A 23,783-nucleotide genomic window follows, 5' to 3' on the forward strand; every position below is an offset into this window, starting at 1 on the left:
TATAAACCAATGTTTCTGGATAAGGCAACATTAAACCTTACTAAAACACAGCTTTTTCATTACTGTGACTACTGCTACCTCTGGACGTGTGAAGGTGACTTGATTGGTTTTACAAGCGTGAAAGCCATTGAGGATGATCGTTTGGGTGTAATTTCTTGGGAAGAATGATGACAACCCTGAACTTGCGGTTGACCAATCAGCGAGGGAGGGGGGGGGGGGGGTGTAGGGTGGCCCACTCCCGAGTGAAAGCGTGGACGGTTTTAGCGCAGAGCTGGAGACATGACGGCCAGTACGGAGGAGAGGCGGCACAGATAGAAGGACAGCAGCATTGGTCGTTGAGCTTGATGCTTTTCATTCCATTCAATATGACATGAAATGCTGCACACTGAGGTTTATAGTGGGATAATCATCATTTATTTTGAAGACTTTTAAAGTAGCAGAGAAATGAAGACGAGCATTGGAAAATCACAAAACTTTGGCATCGACGCGCTCCTGGCCCCCCCGCCGGACCGGGACGAAGTGTCGTCGGGGTCGTACGGCCAGAGTCCCGGGGACAGCCCGGGGTCCTGCCCCGGCTCCGAGACCCCCTCCCCTCGGCGGACTCCGAATCACCACGCTCACATCACCGCGAATCTGCTCTCTAAATGCCCGCTCCTCAGCTACTCCCAGTCGGGGTTTCCAACGATGTCCCCGTCGGTTCATCCCGGATTGTACCCGGGCTCCATGTACCACCTGGCCGCCCTGGGGGGCCAGCACCCCGCCTTCTTATACCCGGGCTTCCCCCATCTGGTCCAGCCTTGCCCGGGGCAGTTTAAAGGGTCGGGTCTGACCGGGTCACCCCAGCTGGAGTCGTGGATCAGAACTGGGATGTTTCCCAGATTTGGAGATTATGCAGGTAATTACCTAATTGCATAATGTAATTATGTATTCATAGCCTTTCTTATTCATTGTTTCCTATCTGGCCATAATCCTCAGAGGCTGGTGTATACACCTGTAATAACAATAACAATATTGGCTAAATAATATGATAAATATAGTAGGCCTAATAATAATGATAATAGCCCTACTCAATAAGTGTAGAAATATGCATTAATTGTTGTATTATTACAACAATAATAGATGATAATGACATCAGATGATGGAGGTATTTTATTGTGCAGAAATTGAGTTTGTTTTAATTTTGATTTATTTTAAACTATCTATCGCTTTTTGTGTTTATGCCAAATGACTGCTTAATCAATCGAATCATACTTCATTGTTGTATTTGAGCTTCATTTGGAGTGGTTAAGGAAGAACGGATTTCAACAATGTAAGGACATCAGCAGGTGATCCTGTAGGACTTAGAATGTTACCTGAGGGGCCCATAGCTGAGAGTCTATTCCAAGGCCTCTGTTTGTAGAATCTAGGTATTGATAATTATTGGTTAAGTTAACCACTGAAAGAGAGGCATAGGATTTAATTAAGGAAATTCATAGATGACATTCATAGCGTTTTCATTAAGGTAATGCACCTCTATGAAGCTTTATGACTCCCCATATAACCGTATCACCTCCCGGTGTCCTCACGTCACCCACTCAGGGCCACCATAACCCTGACGTCATCACACGAACAACGAAAGGGATTGATCTATTACAAACAGACTCTAAGAAGTGAATGCATTTAAAACGAGAAAATCCAAAAGTAAATAGGCCGAAGATTTTGTTGAATCAAGTTCTCAAATTCAAATAAACAACCAGGGATCGTTCTCCAGTAATAATGTGTGTGTGTGTGTGTGTGTGTGTGTGTGTGTGTGTGTGTGTGTGTGTGTGTGTGTGTGTGTGTGTGTGTGTGTGTGTGTGTGTGTGTGTGTGTGTGTGTTTGTTGGCGCGTGTGTGTGCATGTGCGTGTGTGTGCATGTGCGTGTGTTTGCAGCGTCCTCGCAAGCGGGGCTCCTGGGGAAGTGTCGAAGGCCCCGCACCGCCTTCAGCAGCCAGCAGCTGCTGGAGCTGGAGAACCAATTCAAGCTCAACAAGTACCTGTCCCGGCCTAAGAGGTTCGAAGTGGCCACCTCCCTGATGCTCACGGAGACCCAGGTAGGCTACATCTAATACCAGCACTGAGAGGGCTGGTGTGTTTGGGGGCCGTTTGTATACTTCAACTGCTGAAGAACGTCCATCACTTGTTCCACATTCGGCTCGAGCTTTCTTCATTGTTCCTGGATTCAGTAAATAAACAACCCTCCGAAGTGCAATGCAATTTCCAAGTCCCTTTTTGCCATATAGAAATTCTGAATTATATGTTAAATGTTAAATTTAAATATAAATCCTAAATCTAAATCTACATCTATATCAAAATGTAATTCATGCATACATCCTAAATCGAAATTCTTAATCTGAGGCCAAATTATATAAATCGAAATATATATACTAAATCGAGATCCTAGATCTAAAACCTAAATCCATTCAACAGATATGTTCATTTTCATACATATATAGGCTACCAATTGGTTCTGACTCCTAAAACGTCATATTTCGGGTGTGGCATCATGTGCATTGGGCAAAGAATGCGCACACGGATATCCGTTCAGAATCCGTGTATGGTTCGTTCTTTGAATATTCCGATTTAAAACAAAATAAGAAAAACCAAATAACAGAGTCGTTTGTTGGTTTTTCTGATTTGGTTTTGAAACGGAAAAAGGGCAAAAGGAATAAACAGATAAACGGCATTTCATTTGTGTTTGTGTTTTGTTTGTTGGTTTTTTAAACCCGAAACAGAAAAACAAAAATAGATACACCAGAAGGCAGAACGCAGCGAGCGAAGAAAAAAGAGCCTACCACCTAAACCAGCAATAGACTGTCCAATTATATTTAGCCTTAGTTATGGCCGCACTTGAACCATATGGGGATTTTATTCGTGAACTATTTGACAATGGAAAGACACACGACGAGATCAGTAGGCCTAGGCCTATCGCTCCAAAGCAATCTGGTGCACCGAAGTGCTCCGTTATGACGGTGAGGAGGTTCTGTGTGGAGCACAACCTTCGAAGAAGAAATCTAGTTGTTTTCTTCTCCTATGTAGCCTATTGTACAATATGTAGGCTACTTGTCATTTAGATGTATTTGAATGTTTTATGACCAGCTAGGTTTCTTAGTAAACAGCCACCTGGAATATCATGGCGGTCTTCTCCACGGTCATATCGTCCACTCGCAGACAAGTCGCCGGCTCCCACGGAAAACAATAAAGCTGGCCATTGTAGAATGCGAGACTCAATGGAAAGTTTGAAAAGTCTTTATAGGCCTATGTATTTTTTTAAAACCACGTGCCCTTTTCCCGGCATTCATTGTGGTTTCATCTAAATATCACACAAACAAAACAAGCAACTGAATTATTCAGTATTCCCGTTTTGATTTAAAAAACAGAAAAATGCCGTTTGTTTATTCCTTTTGCCCTTTTTCCGTTTCAAAACCAAATCAGAAAAACCAAAAAACGACTCTGTTATTTGGTTTTTCTGATTTTGTTTTAAATCGGAATATTCAAAGAACGAACCATACACTGATTGGTTCAGCTATTTTACATCTATCGATTTAGACCAAAATATACAAGGTTCGGTAACAGCAGCTTTGCAGGTCCGACCTACAGACAGACAGACACCTATTCTCACACTGCTAATGATATGTGTGGAAATTAGCATATCTGCTAATTTCCAGATATGGTAATAAATTAGCATAGGCCTATCTGGTGTGTGGATTTAGCATTTCAGATTTAGCAATTTGATTTAGGATTTCGATAGGCCTATTAGTTCTAGATTTAGCCATAAAATGATGATTTAGATTTGGGATTTAGATTCAACATAAAGGCTTGTGAATAAGGGACACGCAGTGCAGTTTGGAGTTTTTTTTTATTGATTAAATCTGGAACAAGTGAAGGCTAGTTAAATCTGGACCAATTGAAGCATCCCCCCCCCCCCCCCCCCCCCCCATATAGACTTTCGACCTTCCGCTGTTCAGCTTCACAAGAACTGTAACATATTCATTCAAAAATATGAAAAATTAAAATTTCAATAAATATTTTAAAACGATGTTGAAACGGTTCCTGGTTCAAATGTCGCCGTATCGACGTCTTTGTTAACCCCTTGAATACAATGTAGGCGAATGTGTATTTTGATATGTCCGTTGTTGTCGTCGCAGGTGAAGATCTGGTTCCAGAACCGTCGAATGAAGTGGAAGAGGAGCCGCAAAGCCAAGGAGCAGAACGCCTCCGGGACGGGGAGCCCCGGGGCCGGGCGGGACCAGGCCAGGCCCGGGACTGGGAGCCCCGGGGGCGGGCAGAACCAGGCCCGGCCGCGGGACAGAAGCCACAGCTCCGGCCTGGAAGACGAGGAAGAGCTGGAGAGGGAGCAGGACGACTACGAAGATGAGGATGATGAGGATGATAATGAGAGTGACGAAGAAGAGATCGAATTGATGAACCGCGGGCCGGGCACTTCGGGGGCCGCTGGCCTCCGGAAGAACAGTGGGGGAGGGAGGGAGGTACGATGAGAAGAGGAAGAGGAGGGGTCCGGGATGAAGAATAGGCTTTGCCTATCGAGTGAAGGATTGGCAGTTTTATTTGAAGGTCCTTTCATTCTTCTTCAGATGATCACAAGTAACTCATTGATTCATTACCAACGGATCAGATGCCTTGTTGGACCTATTTATGATCCCTTATTTCCACCCTGGCTTAGATAGACATTGGGCCAGACCGGTTCTTAATTCCTGGAGCCTCGGTTTTATTTTTGTATCCCATGTAAACCAGGCTAAAGAGCAATGGGCATCTGACGTTCAGGAGCCTGCGTTTGGAAGGAGAATAATGGAGGAGAAGTGACAGATATTTTATAAAAGGCCTATTACCCTTACCCGTACCCTGAGCCATCGGTCACTCTTGCTTGAAACAATGCAATGTATGAATGAAAGGATAGGAAATGGCCTCCAAATGTAGCGAAGGACCATGTAGGCCTGCCTGGACCTTCCGTGTTTAATGAAATAAAAGCAGATATGGCTCTTGTGTATGGAGGATAGGATACTGGGATGATATTGTAAGTAGTGTACTGTTACAGTTCTTTAATGGTCAGTTACAAATACTTAAAATGTAAAAAATATTAAAATATACCATCCCTTTCATTTCTTTTTTAAGTTAAAGGGTTAGGGCTAACCCTTTTAAGTTAAAAATGTATACACGCGAGTGAGATTAACCCAAATCTGCAATGTATGTGACTTAAAAAAAAAGTGTGATGTTGTAAATGTTCATTTAATACCATATATATCTTAATGTAAATCTTTTGTCAGTAGCTAGTCAGTCTGAGCCATTATACTTTAAAATTCCTATTTTGAAAACAATTTCCTGTGAATTACTGCAGTTAATGTGTAACCTATAGTATATCCCCATGTTTTGTACCTCATCTTTATATTATGTGATTGTTATTTAATTTACGAGAATCTAGAGCCTAATATATTTCACTCTAAAAGCATCAGCAGTAGCCTACTTTGATTTTAATGAAAATTAAATTGATGAAAATAAATGTAGAAATCAACAAAAGTTTCTTTAAATCATAAGAGGGACTGGCAATGCATATTTGAATAGAATTTAGGATGCGAGTTGCATTGTCATTAAGGATATATTACTGATTACTATATCATGGGTAGATCTTGACAATAAGCCTGTTAAAGATCACCTTTACTCTTTAAAGTAGCCATGGTTTCACATTCAGTTCTTTGCCTGGTAGTGTCAGGGTTCTGGCAGGGCATTAGGAACAAAGAGGGATGGATCCAGACTCAGATGACTCAGGATGAAACAAAAAGGTCTATACTATATCAAATGTCTATTCTATGAACAGGCAGAAAAAAACCTCCACAGTTGGGGAATCACGACCAATAAGGTACAAAGAACCAACAAGGGAACAAAGGAGGGGAACTATACATGGGAAGAGATCAATGGGGGCGTGAGTTGCAGGGAGGAAGATGGACAAGGACACAGGTGAGGGGAATGAGGTCATAGCAGGCTTGAGATGTAAGGTTAGGGACAAGGTCTCGGGACATCTGGTGGACAAGGTGATAATGAACACCACAGAAAATGAGAGTACCCCCCCTTAAGGGACAGATTCCCCAGATGACCAACCAGGTCCATCAGGGTGGTTGGAGGGGGTCTGGAGGAGAGATTCAAGGGCATGTGGCCTGAAAGCTGGATGGACCAGCCGGGAGGCTCAGGTGGATGACCCGGGCACTGGACCGGGAAGGAGCAGGAGATCCCAGGGGGACGGCCTGGATACTGGAAACTGGACCGGGAAGGAGCAGGAGATCCCAGGGGGACGGCCTGGATACTGGACACTGGACCAGGAAGGAGCGATGCAGGAGGAGACAGACGACCGGCAACGTAGGAGGAGCCGTTCAGGAGGTCGACGACCTGGGAGGAGCCGTTCAGGTGGCCGACGACCTGGGAGGAACCCGTTCAGGTGGCCTACGACCTGGGAGGAGCCATTCAGGAGGCCGACGACCTGGGAGGAGCCGTTCAGGAGGCCGACTATAGGTAGGAGGCACCATTCAGGAGGCCGACCGCATAGGAGGAGCCGTTCAGGAGGCCAAAGCCATTCAGGAGGCTGGACACGTATAGGGGGAGCTGTTCAGGAGACTTGTGGTTGCAAATTAAGCTATTTAGAATAACCAGCGTAAAGGGTTAGCCAGAGCCATCAGTCTATTGGGTCCCTGATGATGGGGTCCCTGATGAGGACCTCTGGAGCCATATACCACAGCGTGCCTTCACAGTTAGTCCGCGGCGGGGAAGCACTGCCCAACAATCGAGCACAGCCAAAGTGTTGCGTTAGACATTTCACTATTCACCGGAGAAAAACACACACAACCGCCATCATCTCTTTGATCGGGGAACTACCACGGACCGTTTATTCTGCGCATGATCACATGACATTAAACAGTGCACGCAGGCACGCATGCTCATATAATGAAGTCTCTTTATAGGCTATTTAACATGGCTTTGCACCTGCATTTATATTCACTAATATACTTAACACAAAGTCTGCCATCTGTCAGGACATGATGTCTCGGTGGATCATCTGGTTGAAACACAAACAGAAAGTTTTGAAGTCGAAGTTCCAAAAGATTGCTTGCATTTTTGTGCCACTTGTTTTAAGTTGATTAGAAATCCATACTTACGTGTTGGACAGTAACGAAGTACATGTAATTCGTTACTGTACTTAAGTAACATTTCCATGTATCTGTACTTTACTCAAGTACATTTATTTGGTAAGACTTTATACTTTTACTTCACTACATTTAAAGCGAAAATTATTACTTTTCACTTCTTTACATTTACAGAAACACTCGTTCCTTACTCGTTCCTTTTTTATTTTTAACAAAATACCAAAAGGTCAAAGTGTATCGCGACTATAACCAATCAGCGGCAGCGCCCAGCGCGCGATTATCTGCTGAAGTTAACAACAGAGGTGCGTTCAGAATCGCAAACATCGGCTACGTGACATTCGTTGCCATGGCATTAAACTAAACTATATTGAAATCATTTACACAGCAAAAATTGGAGTGTTGAATTTTCGGTGTTCCAGGCCGGAGCTGTGGCTTCTGTCCCGCGGCCGGGCCATTTCTGAGTTGTTTTTCACTCCCAGAGTGTAATTTTAACACATTCTGATTTAAATGGTGTTCAGAGTTGGAGTTATATGACAGAGTTGATCACATCAGTGTTAACGCAACTCTGCAGAGATGTAATTAAAGGCACCCAGTGCAACTTTCGAGGCTTAAAAATAAACATTCAATTTCTAGTCTTTTTTACACGTAGTAAGTTTCAATAACTCCATACCATTACATACAGACATTTAAGCAGCAAAGATGAGACGTCGTTGTGTGGTGAGAACTGATACAAAATCGATAACAACAACAATGCCGCCATTTTCTTTATTTTTTGTAACCTACAATAAATAAAGCAGGCTTCCAGTCAATGGAAAAATGGCTTCTCCCCACCGGCGATTGTTGTTGTTTACGATTTTCTATCAGTTCTCACCACACAACGACGTCTCATCTTTGCTCCTTGAATGTCGATATGTAATGGTATGGAGTTATTGAAACTTACTACGTGTAAAAAAGACTAGAAATTGAATGTTTATTTTTCATTGAATGTTTACATAAAGTTGCACTGGGTGCCTTTAAAGGTTGGGCATGGAATTCTCTTTTTTGGCCATTTTTGCAAAATTACTTGAAATCCTTATCATAACCCACTTACAGACACTGAGTTAGAAGTAGTGACATGAAAATTAAACAAGTCAATCATCTGTGGAACGGGCAGGGCTCGAAAAACTCCAATGATTTCCAGAACCACCGAGTGGCATTGGAAGTTGTAAGTGCGTCAATCAAACTGTCGTACTGCACTCCCCCTCCCCCTTCGTGTATACCCAACCTTTAAGTTCCGCCCATGCATTTCACTTCTACGGTTGGAGACAGAGGAGGCAAGTCTGGACATTTTCTACCACTCATGCAATACTACACAGTAAGTGCAATTAAGTCAAATTTACTGAAAAATCAATTTATGCTGTGTATTTCAGTGTGTTTAATGCCAGGACTGATCAGCAAATTGGTGCACTTGATTAGCTACTTAGCAGACTATGCTAATTGGCTAAGCTAACCACGTGTTACTAAAACCGTCTCCTATTTCATCAATGACGATTTAACAATTCACATGCAAGCTTAAAGCGATAAAAAGACCAGCTTTATGATTTTTATTTTATAAATCTCGTTTGAGGCCGATTTTTGGGCTTCACTATGTTCATCGAAGGGGCTGCATGTCCGAACTTGTCCCTACACGCAGACGGGCGTTTCGCGTGTCTATTTGTCGGTGTGACCGGTGTACCACTGTATTTGGTGACCCATCATCAGATTATGTGACCTGCAGTGTTTTCGGAAAAGGTATTTTTGGATAATTTACTTAATTAAAAGTTTATAAGTATTTGAAGTACTAAGTTAAAGCTAAAGCACAAAATGGCTTTTCCCGCAGTCTGCCCATTCCCGCCGTCCGCCCATTCTGACACACATCGTAACTAAATACATTTTTAACATTTTACCTGCGATCAAAACATTTAACATATCTACACACTTGTATCTTCAATAAAATAATTTATACTTTATTCAGAATCACGGTTTGAGTTCCATATCGCTTAGTTTTCAGTTGATGGCATTGGACAGTGAGTACGTCAATCAAACCGTCATACTGCACTCCCCCTTCCCCTCACCCGTTCGTGACCGCTTCGTGCACGTACTCAAAGCTCGTGACCCAGAGCAAGCTTCTGTTTGTTGTTATCCTGCGGTAGCTACTGGAGCTAGCTAACTAGCTAATCCACATTTGGAACTAGAAGACAACCCTAAACTCCCACCTAGCTAGCCTGGCTCGCTCTTGCGCATCTGTGTTCGCGCTTGTGCATGATTGTGCGTCCATGTACTTGGAATGGGTGGAGTCAGCGTTGAAGGAGAGGGACCATTCGAGTTGTGTGTTTTCAAAATCTGCTGGCGTTTCGCAAATCCCATACCCAACCATTAAAAACTCAACTTCACAGTCGCACCAACGTGAACCGCTAGCCGTCATGTTTATTGTTTAATGGGAAAGAAGGCTCGCATGGACTATACGTCATCCAGCTCAGGTTGCGTAGCCGTGCGTGTGCGTGTGTCGGGTCATTAGCATCTGCACCGTGGCCTGAGCACACCTCCCAAGTGTGCTCAGGCCAAGGAAGGGAAGTGGACTTGAGTACGGTTGGTGCACTCACACTAGCCAAACAATCTAGACTTGAGCAAGGTACAGGTGTGCGATGCACTCTCACACACACACATATTCTAGTTTTTACCGTTCTTCCATTTAAATGTTTATTTACTTTGTCAAACTTCCTTGCATGTCTCAGTAAAAATGCTGGTCCAGGTGAGGTACGGCCAACAGCAGAAATATGTGAAGTTGGAGGAGGATGAAGGACGGTTTGACTTCCTGCAATTCCATGAAAAAGGTTAGCAAGACTTAGGAAAAAGGTTTAAAACCACACCCATGTTATTTTAAATGCTCATTCTGTAAGCTCCGTAATGTTGTGTATTCTGATGCCTTTATCAGCCTCTTTTAAACTATAAATAGGGTTAAATCGAAAAGTCAGTTCTGCAATGTGTGCTTCATAGAGTGTAAAGCATAATATACACCAATACAGATAATAAAAAAATGCCAATCATACATTTTTTAATTTGCACTTAAGAGGGAGGGGGTTGTGAGGGGAAAATGCTCTAGGTCTATTGAATGATTATACAGTGCTGATATTTAATGGGAAGTTATTCGCTGTGAGGCAAGAAACACTGCTGACTTAAAAAGCACATTCAGTTTTATCTTATCTTTTCTAGTCATCGAGAGATTTTGCCTGCCCACTGATGCTAAAGTTACATACAAGGATGCAACAGGGACAGAAGTTGATGAAGAAATATTCAGCGACCTCGTTGGACAAGGCAATGTGGTGCTGACAGTTTTCTCAGATCAGGGTGAGATATAAAGGCAGGCATAATTAAGCACTACACCTTACAGAATATAATTACTAACATGTTTTCTATTCCTTTAGAATTCTCTGACAGCTCCTTATGTTCTGCTTCTGGGCTGTCTGACTCAAGCTTCAGCTCAAGTACATCAACTGTGATCATAGATGAGGTCTATAGCAAGAGACAAAGAATCGAGGATACACGTGATCGTGATGCTGCGTCTGCCGAACAGGTTTCTTAATACTTCTTAATACATTTTTACACTCTTGAGTCTTTAGAAAGATTTTTATCCGCATGTTTGTTATTCTCATGTTTTTGTTTTTTATTAGTTGATTGAAGCTGTGCTGAGAGGCAAATCCGGAGGTGAAGAAGTACTACAGGAGTACCAAACAACAGAAACCCTGACAGATGCTGCAAGAAGACAAATGGTTAACATCCTGGTGGCTCACATGATTGACAATCATGGGTATGTTTCTTTCATATTGTCTTTATTTGTGCCAAATGACTGCATGGTCATTGCATTAAATGTACTCATTTACTAATTGAATATCTCCTCTCAGGCACCTTCCCACTAAAGAAACCAGAGAGGATTATGCACATGGGATAGTGATGCTGTTCCCTTCCCTCAGGGATCCATATTCCAAGAAGGGCTATGTAATAGTCATTATTATTGTTTACACTTTCATGTAATGATAAAAAACTGTGTGGATGACATTGATATTTGAATTCCGTGAGATTGCTCATGAGCCTGGTATGATAACACATTTCATTTATTTTTCATTTCAGGAACACTTCTATGATTCTGCAAGAAGCACAGGATACATTTCTTGGCGTCTGAAAACAGTCCAGAGGAAGATTCGTCAAGGATCTGCAGTGCCACCAAATAGCGCTATTTGCTTTTCTCCAGGAGGCCCAAATTTCCAAAGAACTGTTCATGTTGAAAGGCAGCTTGATGGTGATGTCTTTGCTCAACCATACCACAGACAATTCCCTGATTTTCCAGAAGATGAGAGAGACCTTTCTGCACCGTCAGAAGCTCGTTAATGACCCAGGCAGAAGTGTTGATATCCTCTCCAGCTTCCCAAGATTCCTGGATACAAAAGGATTGGTAAGTTTGAGATGAGATGTTTTAGAATGGCTAGAAATTGTAAAGTATTTCCTGTTGTTGAATATCTTCTTTCTTAAAGGTGGACCAAGACTTCACTCTCCTATTTGATGATGACACATCCTCCAGGCTTCTTCAGAAATGGGATTTGTTCTTCAAGCCAAATGTCATAAAAGAGGCTAAGCAGCTCACTTCAACACCAGAGTTGCGTCACTTGGTGCAGTCAGCAGAAAGTCCCCAAGGAGATGATCTTGATGAGGAAACAAGTGAGTTTTTGTTTTAATGCATTTGCTATAATTGCAGTTGAACTCTAACTGCAATATTTCCTTTGTTTATTCTGTGTATCTCTTGAGCGTTGATCAGATTTTTTGGATAAATGTGACTAATAGATGGATGACTGTTTAAAACTTTCTCATAATGCCTCCTTGTTCTCATTCAGTTTTCAGTTAATTATTTTGTGTCTCTTGGTCCTCAGCCTACGACCAAGAAATGGCCTCTGTTGTTGCTGTTACATCTCCTTCCACCACCTCCAGGGGGACTGAAGTCTCCAAAAATTAGTGCATCTGATGCAGTTAAGAGACTTGTTGTCTTTCATAAGGTATTTATATTATTACGTTGATTATAATAATTGTCACGTCACCTTCTTAGCCACATGTAAATGAGGGTTGCTAAAAAATTGGATGGTATTTTAATTAAGTCTTCATTCCTATCTTGCACTAGCCAATGAGAAGATGTATGAATAATCACTTCCATAATGTCGTTTTCTCTGTGGCTGTACATAATTCTTGTGTCTAATGTTCAGTTTTCATATTTCTACCCTAGTCATGCTGCAGTTTGGAGGAGCATCTCCGCAACCAGCAGGGTCGACAGCCATACCTCCTTGCGGTCGGGCGTCAGAAGAGCAAGATTGACAGCTTCTACATCACCATGGATAAGCATCTCATCCCATGCAAGGCAATCCGCTTCCTCGGGGCATGCGATGAACTTTTCAAAGCACATTTTGTGTTTAATTTGTCTTACGATGTGGCACTAGTGAATTTTTACACGTTCCTGCAGACAACAGTGTATAACATTGATGTGGGGAAAATGAAGGAGTCGCCCAGACTTAGAGAATTGAGAGCGAGACTGCTTAACCATCCAGGAGCACTTACACCTTGTGAATAAGAATACTTTTGGTTGGAGATCACGTTATTTTTTTGTCTAATAAGCTATTTACAGAGAGTGTGGAAAGATGTCTATTAAAAGTGTGGAAAGATGTCTATTAAAAATGTCTGAGCTTAGATTTGATAAACCTTTTGATATTCAAAGCTTGTATATTATACCTTCATTCACAATGTTGTAATTAAACTGACTGCAAGGAAGAATTGGCACAAATAAATTATTTGAAATGATATTGTTTATTGTAATTAATTAATATTAACATAAGTATATATTAAATTAATGAATAAATATTTAATAAATGTATTTTACATTTTTTCAGTGTAGATAATTTACACTTTAGGGAGTGAAATTAACACTACCCAAATAGTTAAAATGTACTCGGAGCAGTGTTAGTTGTCTAATCCCTTAGTGTTACTTTAACTCTGTTTTGAGAGTTAAAGAAGGAACTCTGGCAGAGTGTTAAATGTTTAACTATTTTGAAAGTGTTAATTTAACTCTGGAGAGTGTGGAGCTATATAAACCCTCAAAAAGTGTTAAAATCAACTCTGTGGGAGTTAATTCAACACTGGACTTTTTGCTGTGTACTCCTTTCCTACACAGAAACCAATAGATAAAACGTTTCATATAGCCTATCTACACCCTTACTTCAACTGTTGTCTTTTGCATCCTAAAATGCGATTTGAACGTTATATCGCAGTAAGTGGGTACAACTTCGGTGACGTAGCCCTCTATTCTTGAATTTTCCGTACTGGTTATCTGCAGTAGGCTTTCAACGAGGTCGACCACTTGCAAACCCTCTTCTGTAAACTCTTCCATTAAAGCTAGGGTGGGCGATTTTGGAGAAAACAGCCGTTGAGATTCCGTCGCGTGCTCTCTGGCCCGTCCCTGCCACGCTACCTGCTGTAGGTCCTCCCACCGAACGTCAGTTATGCGCGTTCATGTGAATTCAGTTACATTGATAGGAAGACGAAACACCATGTCCGATTCCGAGGTAATTAAACATTAGTGCTGATTGCTACATAAGTACATATATAGCATCAACATCTTACTCACAGACATACCATGTATGTTATCTTAAAATCATTGCCATTGCGCTGGTAGGCCTAAGAAAGGTAGCTGTATCAGCCAAGCAAGATAGCAAACTAATTGCAACTGTAGTTCGTTAGCATAAGAACAAAAGCAAAAAAAAAAAAAAAAACTCCTTCTCCATGATAACAGAATTCTTCTAGGTCTCCCTCTTATCAATATTGACAATCGATATGATCTCTTTACTGTCGTTGTCCATCATTGTGTATGTACAGTACTGTGCTGAAAAAATATATATATTTGATAAAATAACACAGAAAGCCAGATTACACACAAGGAAACCGTCACTTCAAAGCGATCGCGAAACTGAGCTAGGCTGCTGCTAGCTTGCAACAACGTTATAACAATACATGGAATATCATATGCTAGACTTCCCTCGCAGTGCTTATCTTGGCAGTTGTGTCAACGTTGCTTTTATACAAACGTGACTCGGACATTATCCACAGTTGAGTTGAAGCCTAGGACACGTGTTAGCACAATCTCTGTGTTATTCCGACAGCCAGGGTTGGTGTGACCATAACTAACCTATAAAACGGACCGGGAAAAGAACCATCGGCTGATGCAAGACATCCTACAGAACCGTATTGAAATGGTTACATTACAGAACCGTAATGTAACGGTTATCGTGGCTTTGCTTAGTAAAAAAACATACCAGCCGACACTTTACATATTCATCGCAATATACCATGGAGGGATAGCACAATTCCTTACCTGTCTATAAGAAATATAGCCATCTCAGCGTCCGATTTTAAGTTTCTCCGGTCACGTAACTCTCTCCATCGCTCATAAGCCACGCCGATGTTTACTCTGGTTTTATTTCGAGCTCTCTCCGCCTCCCTTTTAGTAGCTGTCCTTTCAACAAGTGTCTTTCCTCTTTTTTTCTCTGTCTTAGTGGTGTTAGTTGATGGTATCCGGGGAATGGGAAATTTATGGGCCGTTGATGAAGACACGGCTATTCATTTGTTGTCCGCCGTAGTAGTACAAAACTGTCAGACCGCTAGGCTCGTGAACGCTCACGCAGGGACGCACCAACGTCGTTGCCAAGGTGACCGGACAGTCCCACAGCCAATAAGAACGGAGAATCGGAGCCTCGCTCTGATTGGTCAAAGTGTACATGAGCGGTGGCAATTTTTGGGTGCGGCCCACAGAGGCAGGGGAGAGCAAAGTTATGAGCAGATATTCTCAGAGCACTTCACCTACATATAGCTGACTGGCTATTAGGACAGTTTTGCCAAATATTACAGTAAAGAAATTACCCACCCTAGCTTTAACATGGAGGCTGACGCTAATACCATGGCCTTCGTATCCATTTTTTTCGTTTACAGTTTGTTTAGAACGGTGTTCAAAAATCGTTCAGAATTAATTGTTTAATGTCAACGCGTTCGTTGCGAACGTTCGCCTATGTTCGCTGAACTTGAACGCACCTCAGGTGTCGTCCTGATTGTAGAATTGCAAAGTCACGCTGGAGCTGGAAGCACAAGGTGGTGTGGTCATTGAGAGAGATCATTAATATTATTTGTCAGGGAAATGGCTGAGGAGCTGACTGCAGCATCATTGGAAGAAACCGAAGTTGGTGCCCAACACCCCTGGCCTTATTTGCCATATAGTCTTTTCCACATGTTCGAAAACTGTTGCGTTTTGTTATTGTCTTCATATACTGTATGGCCTCTTCAAAACTTAGTTAATGTTTCGGCAAATGTAATGTTTATGTTGAATGATTTCTGTTGTTTTTCTTGAGTGAAATTAATGGAAAATAAAATAATGAAACTTGAAGGAATGCTTTTTGTGTTGTTGCTTCAAAACCACTTGGTCTTACTTAAAGATAATATAGTTTTGAGTATTTTGGGTTTGATTAGGCAAATGTAAAGCATTGTTCACCTGTTCAAGTAGGGGTTTTGATGTGACAGTAAAAAAAAAAAAAAATACTTTTACTTTTAATACTTAAGTATTTTTGAAGGCAGATACTTTTGTACTTCTACTCAAGTAATGTCAGGGTGTGTGTGTTTCCCTGGTTTTCCCTCCTGTGTTGATTACTGTTCCCTCCCCTAATGTGTCTCAGCTGTTGCTCGTTGTGTTTGTTATTTAAGCCCTCGTCTTTCCTTTGTTCCTTGTGCTGTCATTGTGGTTTATCGTGGTTTGCTGTGGTTAGTGTTGGTGGTTAGTCTTGCGTGTTCCGTGTTCCCTGTCGTCTTCCGAGTTCCCTGTAGTCTCCCGAGTTCCGAGTTGTCTCCCGAGTTCCCTGATTCCTGTGCCTTAGCCTTTAGGCTTGAATAAAGTGCCGTTTCCTGAAACCGTCTGCGTTTGGGTCCTACCTGCCTGCATGCACCCGCAGTTCCATAACAGAATGACAGCACCACTATGGGACCCAGCGGACGCTCAATTTGACCGTAAGTTGGAGGATTTAGTAGCCAAAACAAGGAAGACAATGGAGCGCTGTAAGGGTTGGGGGTGCCACCCGGTTCCTCCTGGTACTCTAGCTTCCGCATTGACTCCGGTCCCCGAGCCCTGTCCGGTTCCTCACCCCACTCCTAGCCTTCCAGTGGGGGACCGGCCTCTTCGCCTGCTTGAGGTGGTCCGCCCTCCGCTCCTGCCTGAGGGGGCCCGCCCCCTGCTCCTTCCAGAGGGGGACCGGCCTCTGCTCCTGCCGGAGGGGGTCCGCCCTCCAGACCGTCCAGGGGAGGCACGCTCCCCGCTCCTGCCTGTGGGGGCCCTCCTCCACTCCTTCCCGAGGGGGGTTCCCCTTCAAGGCCTTCCACCGGAGGGGACCCGCCCTCTGCCTGGCCTTCCACCAGAGGGGACCCGCCCTCTACCCTGTCCACCGGAGGGGACCCGCCCCCTACCTGGCCTGCCACCAGAGGGGACCCGCGCTCTGCCTGGCCCTCCTCCTGAGGGGACCCGCCCTCTGCCTGGCCCTCCTCCTGAGGGGACCCGCCCTCTGCCTGGCCCGCCTCCTGAGGGGACCCGCCCTCTACCTGGCCCGCCTCCTGAGGGGACCCGCCCTCTACCTGGCCTGCCTCCTGAGGGGACCCGCCCTCTACCTGGCCTGCCTCCTGAGGGGACCCGCCCTCTACCTGGCCTGCCTCCTGAGGGGACCCGCCCTCTACCTGGCCTGCCTCCTGAGGGGACCCACCCTCTACCTGGCCTGCCTCCTGAGGGGACCCGCCCTCTACCTGGCCTGCCTCCTGAGGGGACCCGCCCTCTACCTGGCCTTCCTCTTGAGGGGACCCGCCCTCTACCTCGCCTTCGCCGGCCTCCTGAAGGGTTCCGCCTTCACCGCTGCCGGCCTTCTGAGGGGGTTCTGCGCCACTGCAGGTCTCCTGAGGGACTGAGCCCTCATCGTCCTTGCCGCCGGCCTCCGGAAGGGTTCCGCCTCCACTCTGCCTCTGCTTGCCCCCCAGGCCGTCCGCCTGAGGCTCCCTGCCATGCCCTGGGGCAGTTTTCTGGCCGCCCGCTTGACGTCCCTCGGCTCTGCCCCAGTCCATTTATTTTTTTTTGATTCCCCCCTCCTGGCGCCCCTCCACCCACCCGTTTTGGGTTTGACTTTCTTTGTTTTTTTTGCTTGTCGTGGGTCGCCTGGGAGTCGACCCTTAAGGGGGGGGTACTGTCAGGGTGTGTGTGTTTCCCTGGTTTTCCCTCCTGTGTTGATTACTGTTCCCTCCCCTAATGTGTCTCAGCTGTTGCTCGTTGTGTTTGTTATTTAAGCCCTCGTCTTTCCTTTGTTCCTTGTGCTGTCATTGTGGTTTATCGTGGTTTGCTGTGGTTAGTGTTGGTGGTTAGTCTTGCGTGTTCCGTGTTCCCTGTCGTCTTCCGAGTTCCCTGTAGTCTCCCGAGTTCCGAGTTGTCTCCCGAGTTCCCTGATTCCTGTGCCTTAGCCTTTAGGCTTGAATAAAGTGCCGTTTCCTGAAACCGTCTGCGTTTGGGTCCTACCTGCCTGCATGCACCCGCAGTTCCATAACAAGTAAAAAAATTAGGTGAATACTTTTACTTTTACTTGAGTAATATTCAATGCAATGTAACTGTACTTTTACTCAAGTACACAATTGGTTTACTTCGTCCACCTGTGCAAATTCAGCATCTGGAAAGTGTAATTCCTGATGACCAGGCTGTCTAGGGCGTGGTCCTTCTGGTCGAGCTCATCCATGATGCTGCGTTCCAGCAGCTCGAGGTGGCCATTCGATTCCCCCGGTGGGTGAACACCACGCCAGCACCACGTTGTTGTCGTGCTTCAACAGTTGGGGAGCACTGGATTTAGTCATCTTCTCAATCACAACTCTTGCATGTATACAATACAACAACTTGTATATATTGAGAAATCAATTAATCGATTACAACATAAATTAAAATTTACTTCTATATGTTTTATGTGAAATATATTTTAGTGTTGGTTTCTAAAGTCCGACCCACCCTTTTTGGGGTCTGTAGTTGAGGCTCCTAACACTAGGTGGGGCCCCCACTACGGTCTGTAGTAGAGGCCCCTAACACTAGGTGGGGCCCCCTCTCCGGTCTGTAGTAGAGGCCCCTAACACTAGGTGGGGTCCCCTCTACGGTCTGTAGTTGAGTCCCCTAACACTAGGTGGGGCCCCCTCTACGGTCTGTAGTTGAGTCCCCTAACACTAGGTGGGGCCCCCTCTACGGTTTGTAGTTGAGGCCCCTAACACTTGCAGGTTGGAAGAGAGAGAGAGAGAGAGAGAGAGAGAGAGAGAGAGAGAGAGAGAGAGCAGCACAATAAATAGTAATCATAAAAATATTTTAAAAAAATTGACAAAATTGCACATTATGCATTGCATTGCAGAGAGCACCACAATAATAGTGATTGCAAATATAAATATAAAATTAAAAAACTGAGATAAGGACAAATTGCACACTGCAGTGTACTTAGCTATTCAGCAGGGTAGCTATACTAGATAACCACATGTTGCAGCGATATTGCACGTAAGAGGCAGTGCTGACTGTAAACAGACTCCATGGAGGCAATTGTGGTCCCAATAATCCTTTCTGCAGTCTTTATGACCCTTTGGAGCGACCTCCTCTCTGCCTGTGTAGTATTCCCGTACAAGACAGTGATACCTGAAGTGAGAATGCTCTCTACAAGTCCACTGTAGGCCAGGGTGAGAGGACGCTGGTTTAGTCCCGATTTCCTGAACAGTCTGATCAAATATAGTCGCTGCTGGGCTTTTTCCACTGTGGCAGCAGTGTTTAGAGCCCAGCTCAGGTCAGACAACACCTGCAGTCCCAGGAATCAGTGGCTGCCGGCCTCTCTACCTCAGGCCCTTGGATGTAGGGGGTTAGGACCCCTCCTGAAGTCTGCTATTACCTCTTGTTTTGGCTACGTTGAGTGTGAGGTCATTCTCCTCTCCATAGACGAGAATTTCCTCTATCACACTCCTGTAGCCTGACTCGTCACCCCCCTAGATGAGGCCCAGGATGGTAGTATCATCAGCGTATTTGATGACAATGGTGTTATCTTGTATGGAGGCACAATCATGCTTGTACAGGGTGAAGAGTTTGGGACTGAGGCAGCAGCCCTGTGGTGAACCTGTGCTTACTATGAGCTCAGCAGACACTCGCACTCTCACTCTCACCACTTGTGGTCTTTCAATCAGGAAATCTAGGATCCAGTTACAGGTGAGAGTTGGGACACCGAGGTCCGTCAGTTTACCAATCAGCTTGCCCGGGTGGATTGTGTTGAAGGCAGAGCTATAGTCCAGGAAAAGCATTCTGACATATGTTCTGCTGTTGTCCAGGTGTTGCAAAGTGTGATGTAGGGCTATGGCCACCGCATCATCCACTGATCGGTTGGGGCGATAGGCAAACTGGGATGGGTCGACAGTGTCCGATACTGTGTTGTTTATGTGGGTAAGAACCAGCTTTTCTAGGCACTTCATTGGGGCTGATGTTAGCGTCACCGGCCTGAAGTCATTCAGCGTGGATGAACTTGGCTTTTTTGGAACCTGAATGATGATGGATGATTTAAATACTCAGGGGACTACTGCCTGGGATAGGGACAGATTGAAAATGTCAGCATACACACCCACTAGTTGTTCCCCACAGGCCCTCTTGGATGAACGCCATCTGGTCCAATAGCCTTATGGGGGTTCACATGCTTCAGAGCCCTCAGAACCTGTGCGTGTGTAACCTGGAAGGCAGTGTCTGTGGAGTCACAGGGGGCATTTGAGTTGAAGGCCTCCCGTCTTTTCCTGTTGTTTTGTTTTATGTCCCCATTAAAGGCCCACTATGCAACTTCGGGCATTTCTTCGCTGTTTTCTTGGTTCTGGCACGCACATTTCTCTACACAGCGCCCCCTACAGCTTCGTAGTAGATATTTTACAACACTGTCGTAACAACTCGTTGACGACCCTTCCCCATGCACTTCTACGCGAGCCATGTGCATTTGTTTTCAAAGAAGCCGGCGAATGCGTGGAGCCATGTCCGAAGTAGATGTTCATAAAGTGTAGGCAAGGTTATACATTTTTTAAATGGTGTATTTGTATTGCAATAAACATAAATCCATCCTTTTTTATAGTTGATTATAATTGTTTTATCTTAGGTTGAACAGAACAATCAGTGTAAGAGTGTTGGCCAACATAATCTAAATAAACAAGAACCTGGATTCGGGGATTCAGTCTGTATCTGGGGGTCGAGACAGACGAACAGCAAAACACCCATGGAAACAAAGGTGTTTATATGGTTGCAACCAAGCAAGCTAGAAACATACAGGGCTCACAACAAAACGGTTGAGAAAACAATTTTTACAGGGCTCACAACAAAATGGTTGAGCAAACACATTTGTACAGAGACTATCAACATCAAGAATACCACGAAGACAAAGTTCACCCAAGGGTACTTTCAATTTCAAAAGCAACACGGCCAAGTCGGCGTCTGATTTGCAGTCTTCTTTTTCTTTCAGTTCACGCTATTCCTGAAAAGCTTGCCCAACGTTTACTCGTGTCAGGCCTCTCTGTCGGTCAGTCTCCCTTTTCTCTTCTTCTGTTCCTCCGACATTGGGTTTCTCTGTCTCTTTTTAGTCGGCTGATCTATGATGAATGTAACAATCCCTTAGTTACTTGTGTTTATATCGAGCCGGTTCCGTGTTTGGGGGTCTGTGCCGTAAAGCAATACGTTACTTCGCGAGACCTGAGACTCCCGCGAGAGTGGGCGGCGGGTCGCCGGCAGAAACATATTCCTTTTCTCCGCCAAGATGCACAAGGGGGAGTCGAAACAACGAACAATCGAACAAAAATGTATAATAGAACCATCGCAATGACTCTTAGCCTGTTATAGTAAGGTAAATCAAGCCAAAAAAGTTGCATAGTTCCCCTTTCACTCGTGTCTGATCTCTTTTCTGGTCCATTCTTCTTTTGTTCCACCGACAGTCGCCTCTTGGGTCCCTTATCGGGTCGGTTTTCTGCCGTTGGTTATGACGTTACGGGTTTCAGTGACCTGGTTTTGGTTAATTAAAACTACCTTTAACTACTAATGACTCGACATCATTATGTCACCGGCGAGGTCACTACATTGGTGTCAGAAGTGAAACTATTATTATTATTTTTTTCTCGGTCCTGCTGTGCTCGGCGAGTCGGCTACTCCGACTCCGTAATCCCTTCAGCAGCTCTCCGTCGGGATGTCGGATACGCAATGCAATTGGCCGCCCGATATATCTTATAATAATAATAATAATACATTGGTTTTATATAGCGCTTTTCTCAGTACCCAAAGACGCTTTACAAAAAACACAAAACAAAAAGGATACAAATGAACAGTACAGTACATACATGCATACATGTTTATATATGCATATGTGTTTATATATGGTCGATAGGGTTTACATGTGGTCGATAGGGTTTACATGTGGTCCATAGTGTTTAAATGTGGTCCATAGTGTTTAAATGTGGGCGATAGTGTTTAAATGTGGGCGTTAGTGTTTAAATGTGGTCGATAGGGTTTACGTGTGGTCCATAGTGTTTAAATGTGGGTGATAGTGTTTAAATGTGGGCGATAGTGTTTACATGTGGTCGATAGGGTTTACATGTGGTCCATAGTGTTTAAATATGGTCGATAGTGTTTAAATGTGGTCGATAGTGTTTACATGTGGTCGATATTGTTTAAATGTGATCGATAGTGTTTAAATATGGTCGATAGTGTTTAAATGTTCTTTTCCCTCACTCTCCACCTCATCCCTAACTCTCCACCTCAAGCTGGTGTGTAGTGAGCGTTCTGGCACCGATTGGCTGCCGTGCATCACCCAAGTGGGTGCTACATATTGGTGGTGGTTAGTGAGGTCCCCCCTTCACTTTAGGCGTCTTTGAGTGTTATTAATTATTATTATTCTTCATGTTTAACCTCTGTTTTCCTTTTATTCCTAGTCTGTTTTACATAGTTTGGAATGATGACTATATGCTCTGTAAGGTGACCTTGGGTGTCTTGAAAGGCGCCTCTAAATTAAATGTATTATTATTATTATCAGTCGATTGATCCATGATGCATGTAACAATTGCCTCGCAACTGTTGCCGTAAAGCATTTTCGAAACTACAATCTGACTACATTTTCGAGGCGCGATTGGATACTTCCGCTGCGTCACATTCGGATTGTGTCGGTCCGAACAGAGCAAGTTGCATATGCGCTTTTTCCTTGGAGAGGTGACATGGGGCAATGACACACCCACCAAACGACCCAGAAATGGTTGCAGAACCATCAGAATAACTCTCAACCAGCATAATTAATGTAATTTTGGCTAAAAAAGTTGCACCGTGGGCCTTTAAACCATGGTTTTTGGTTAGGGAACACACGCACAGATCTTGGGGGGCACATATAGATGCACCAGCTGATGTAGTCGATCACAGTCTCTGTGTAGTCATGGATGTTGTCTGTGGCATCTGTGAAGTTGTTCCAGTCTGTGGCTTCCAGGCAGCCCTGCAGGCTTGCCTGTGCACTGTGTCAGTCCAGGTGTTAACAGTTTGAATTGTAACTGGTCTCGCCTTGAGCCTTTTGATGTATGCAGCCCTTCGTATTATTGCTAGGTGGTCAGAATGGCGAATGTGGTATAGGTGCAGCGAAAAAAGCATTTTTAATGTTGCTATAGCATTGATCCAGTGTTTTGTTTCCTCAGGTGGGGAAAGTCACAGACTTGTACAGTTTCGGAATATATTTCCGGAGGTTACAGTGGTTGAAGTCTCCCAGAATGATAAAAGCAGCATCAGGGTATGAGTTGTCATGCTCACTGATCAAGCTGTGCAGTTCTTTAAGTGCAGCCTCCTCCTTGGCAGAGGGGGGGATGTACACAGCACTCACAATTATGCATTGCAGCAAGCTGGGTAAATAAAACGGCCTTAGCCTTACCGTCAGATATTCCACGTTTTCGGAACAGGATTTGGAAATAATCCTGCAGTCCGTACACCAGGATTGTTTGACGTGAATGGCCGCTCTAACTCCCTGAGTTTTACCGCTTTCCCAAGCGCTCTGGTCCCCCCTGAAGACCGTGTATCCGTCCAGTGTTACGGCCTCTTCAGGTGTCTTTTCCCCCAGCCATGTCTCGCAGAAACACAACAAGGTGCAATCCGGGATGTCCTTCTGCGTGGATATCCTTACATGAAGCTCATCCATTTTATTTTCCAAAGACTGGACATTCGCGAACAGTATGATCGGGAGGGTTAGTCACCCTCGGCTAGCCGAATACCCGAGGCCTCGCTGCACTCCTCCCCGTCTGCCGTGTCTCCTATCTATGTTAACTATATGGATTGGATAGAGTACAACCAGACAGGCTAACTAGACACCACCATCCTCCTATAGAAACATCACAGTGTGCAGGCTGCAACATCAGTTTGACCAATATGTCAAGTCTGGTGTTCTGCATATCCCGCATGCGTCTCTATGTACACTTCAAACAACCAAAGCAGTTTTCAAC

At 44.3% G+C, this 23,783-nt stretch overlaps 1 protein-coding gene and 1 long non-coding RNA gene across 3 annotated transcripts; both read left to right on the forward strand.

Moving 5' to 3' along the window:
- Positions 1-241: 241 nt before the first annotated feature.
- LOC132448727 (motor neuron and pancreas homeobox protein 1-like) lies at positions 242-5,536 on the forward strand. The gene is made up of 3 exons (XM_060040224.1): positions 242-895; positions 1,912-2,072; positions 4,167-5,536. The coding sequence occupies exons 1-3, from the start codon at positions 445-447 to the stop codon at positions 4,515-4,517; spliced, it is 963 nt and encodes a 320-aa protein (XP_059896207.1). The 5' UTR covers positions 242-444; the 3' UTR covers positions 4,518-5,536.
- A 2,652-nt stretch (positions 5,537-8,188) lies between these two features.
- LOC132449020 (uncharacterized) lies at positions 8,189-11,482 on the forward strand. Of its 2 annotated transcripts, XR_009523483.1 has the most exons (5): positions 8,189-8,523; positions 9,923-10,021; positions 10,401-10,535; positions 10,613-10,995; positions 11,090-11,482. It is a non-coding gene; the product is annotated as an uncharacterized LOC132449020 (long non-coding RNA). The 2 variants fall into 2 exon arrangements; XR_009523482.1 differs by lacking the exon at positions 8,189-8,523 and having other exon boundaries at positions 8,532-10,021.
- The last annotated feature ends 12,301 nt before the right edge of the window (positions 11,483-23,783 follow it).

Source organism: Gadus macrocephalus, chromosome 20, assembly GCF_031168955.1.
Source record: "Gadus macrocephalus chromosome 20, ASM3116895v1".
Taxonomy (NCBI): domain Eukaryota; kingdom Metazoa; phylum Chordata; class Actinopteri; order Gadiformes; family Gadidae; genus Gadus; species Gadus macrocephalus.

Coding starts and splice junctions, on each gene's coding strand:
- LOC132448727 (XM_060040224.1), top strand. CDS start 445: ATGAAGACGAGCATTGGAAAATCACAAAACTTTGGCATCGACGCGCTC. Junction 896..1,911: donor CAGATTTGGAGATTATGCAG/GTAATTACCTAA, acceptor GTGTGTTTGCAG/CGTCCTCGCAAGCGGGGCTC. Junction 2,073..4,166: donor TGATGCTCACGGAGACCCAG/GTAGGCTACATC, acceptor TTGTCGTCGCAG/GTGAAGATCTGGTTCCAGAA.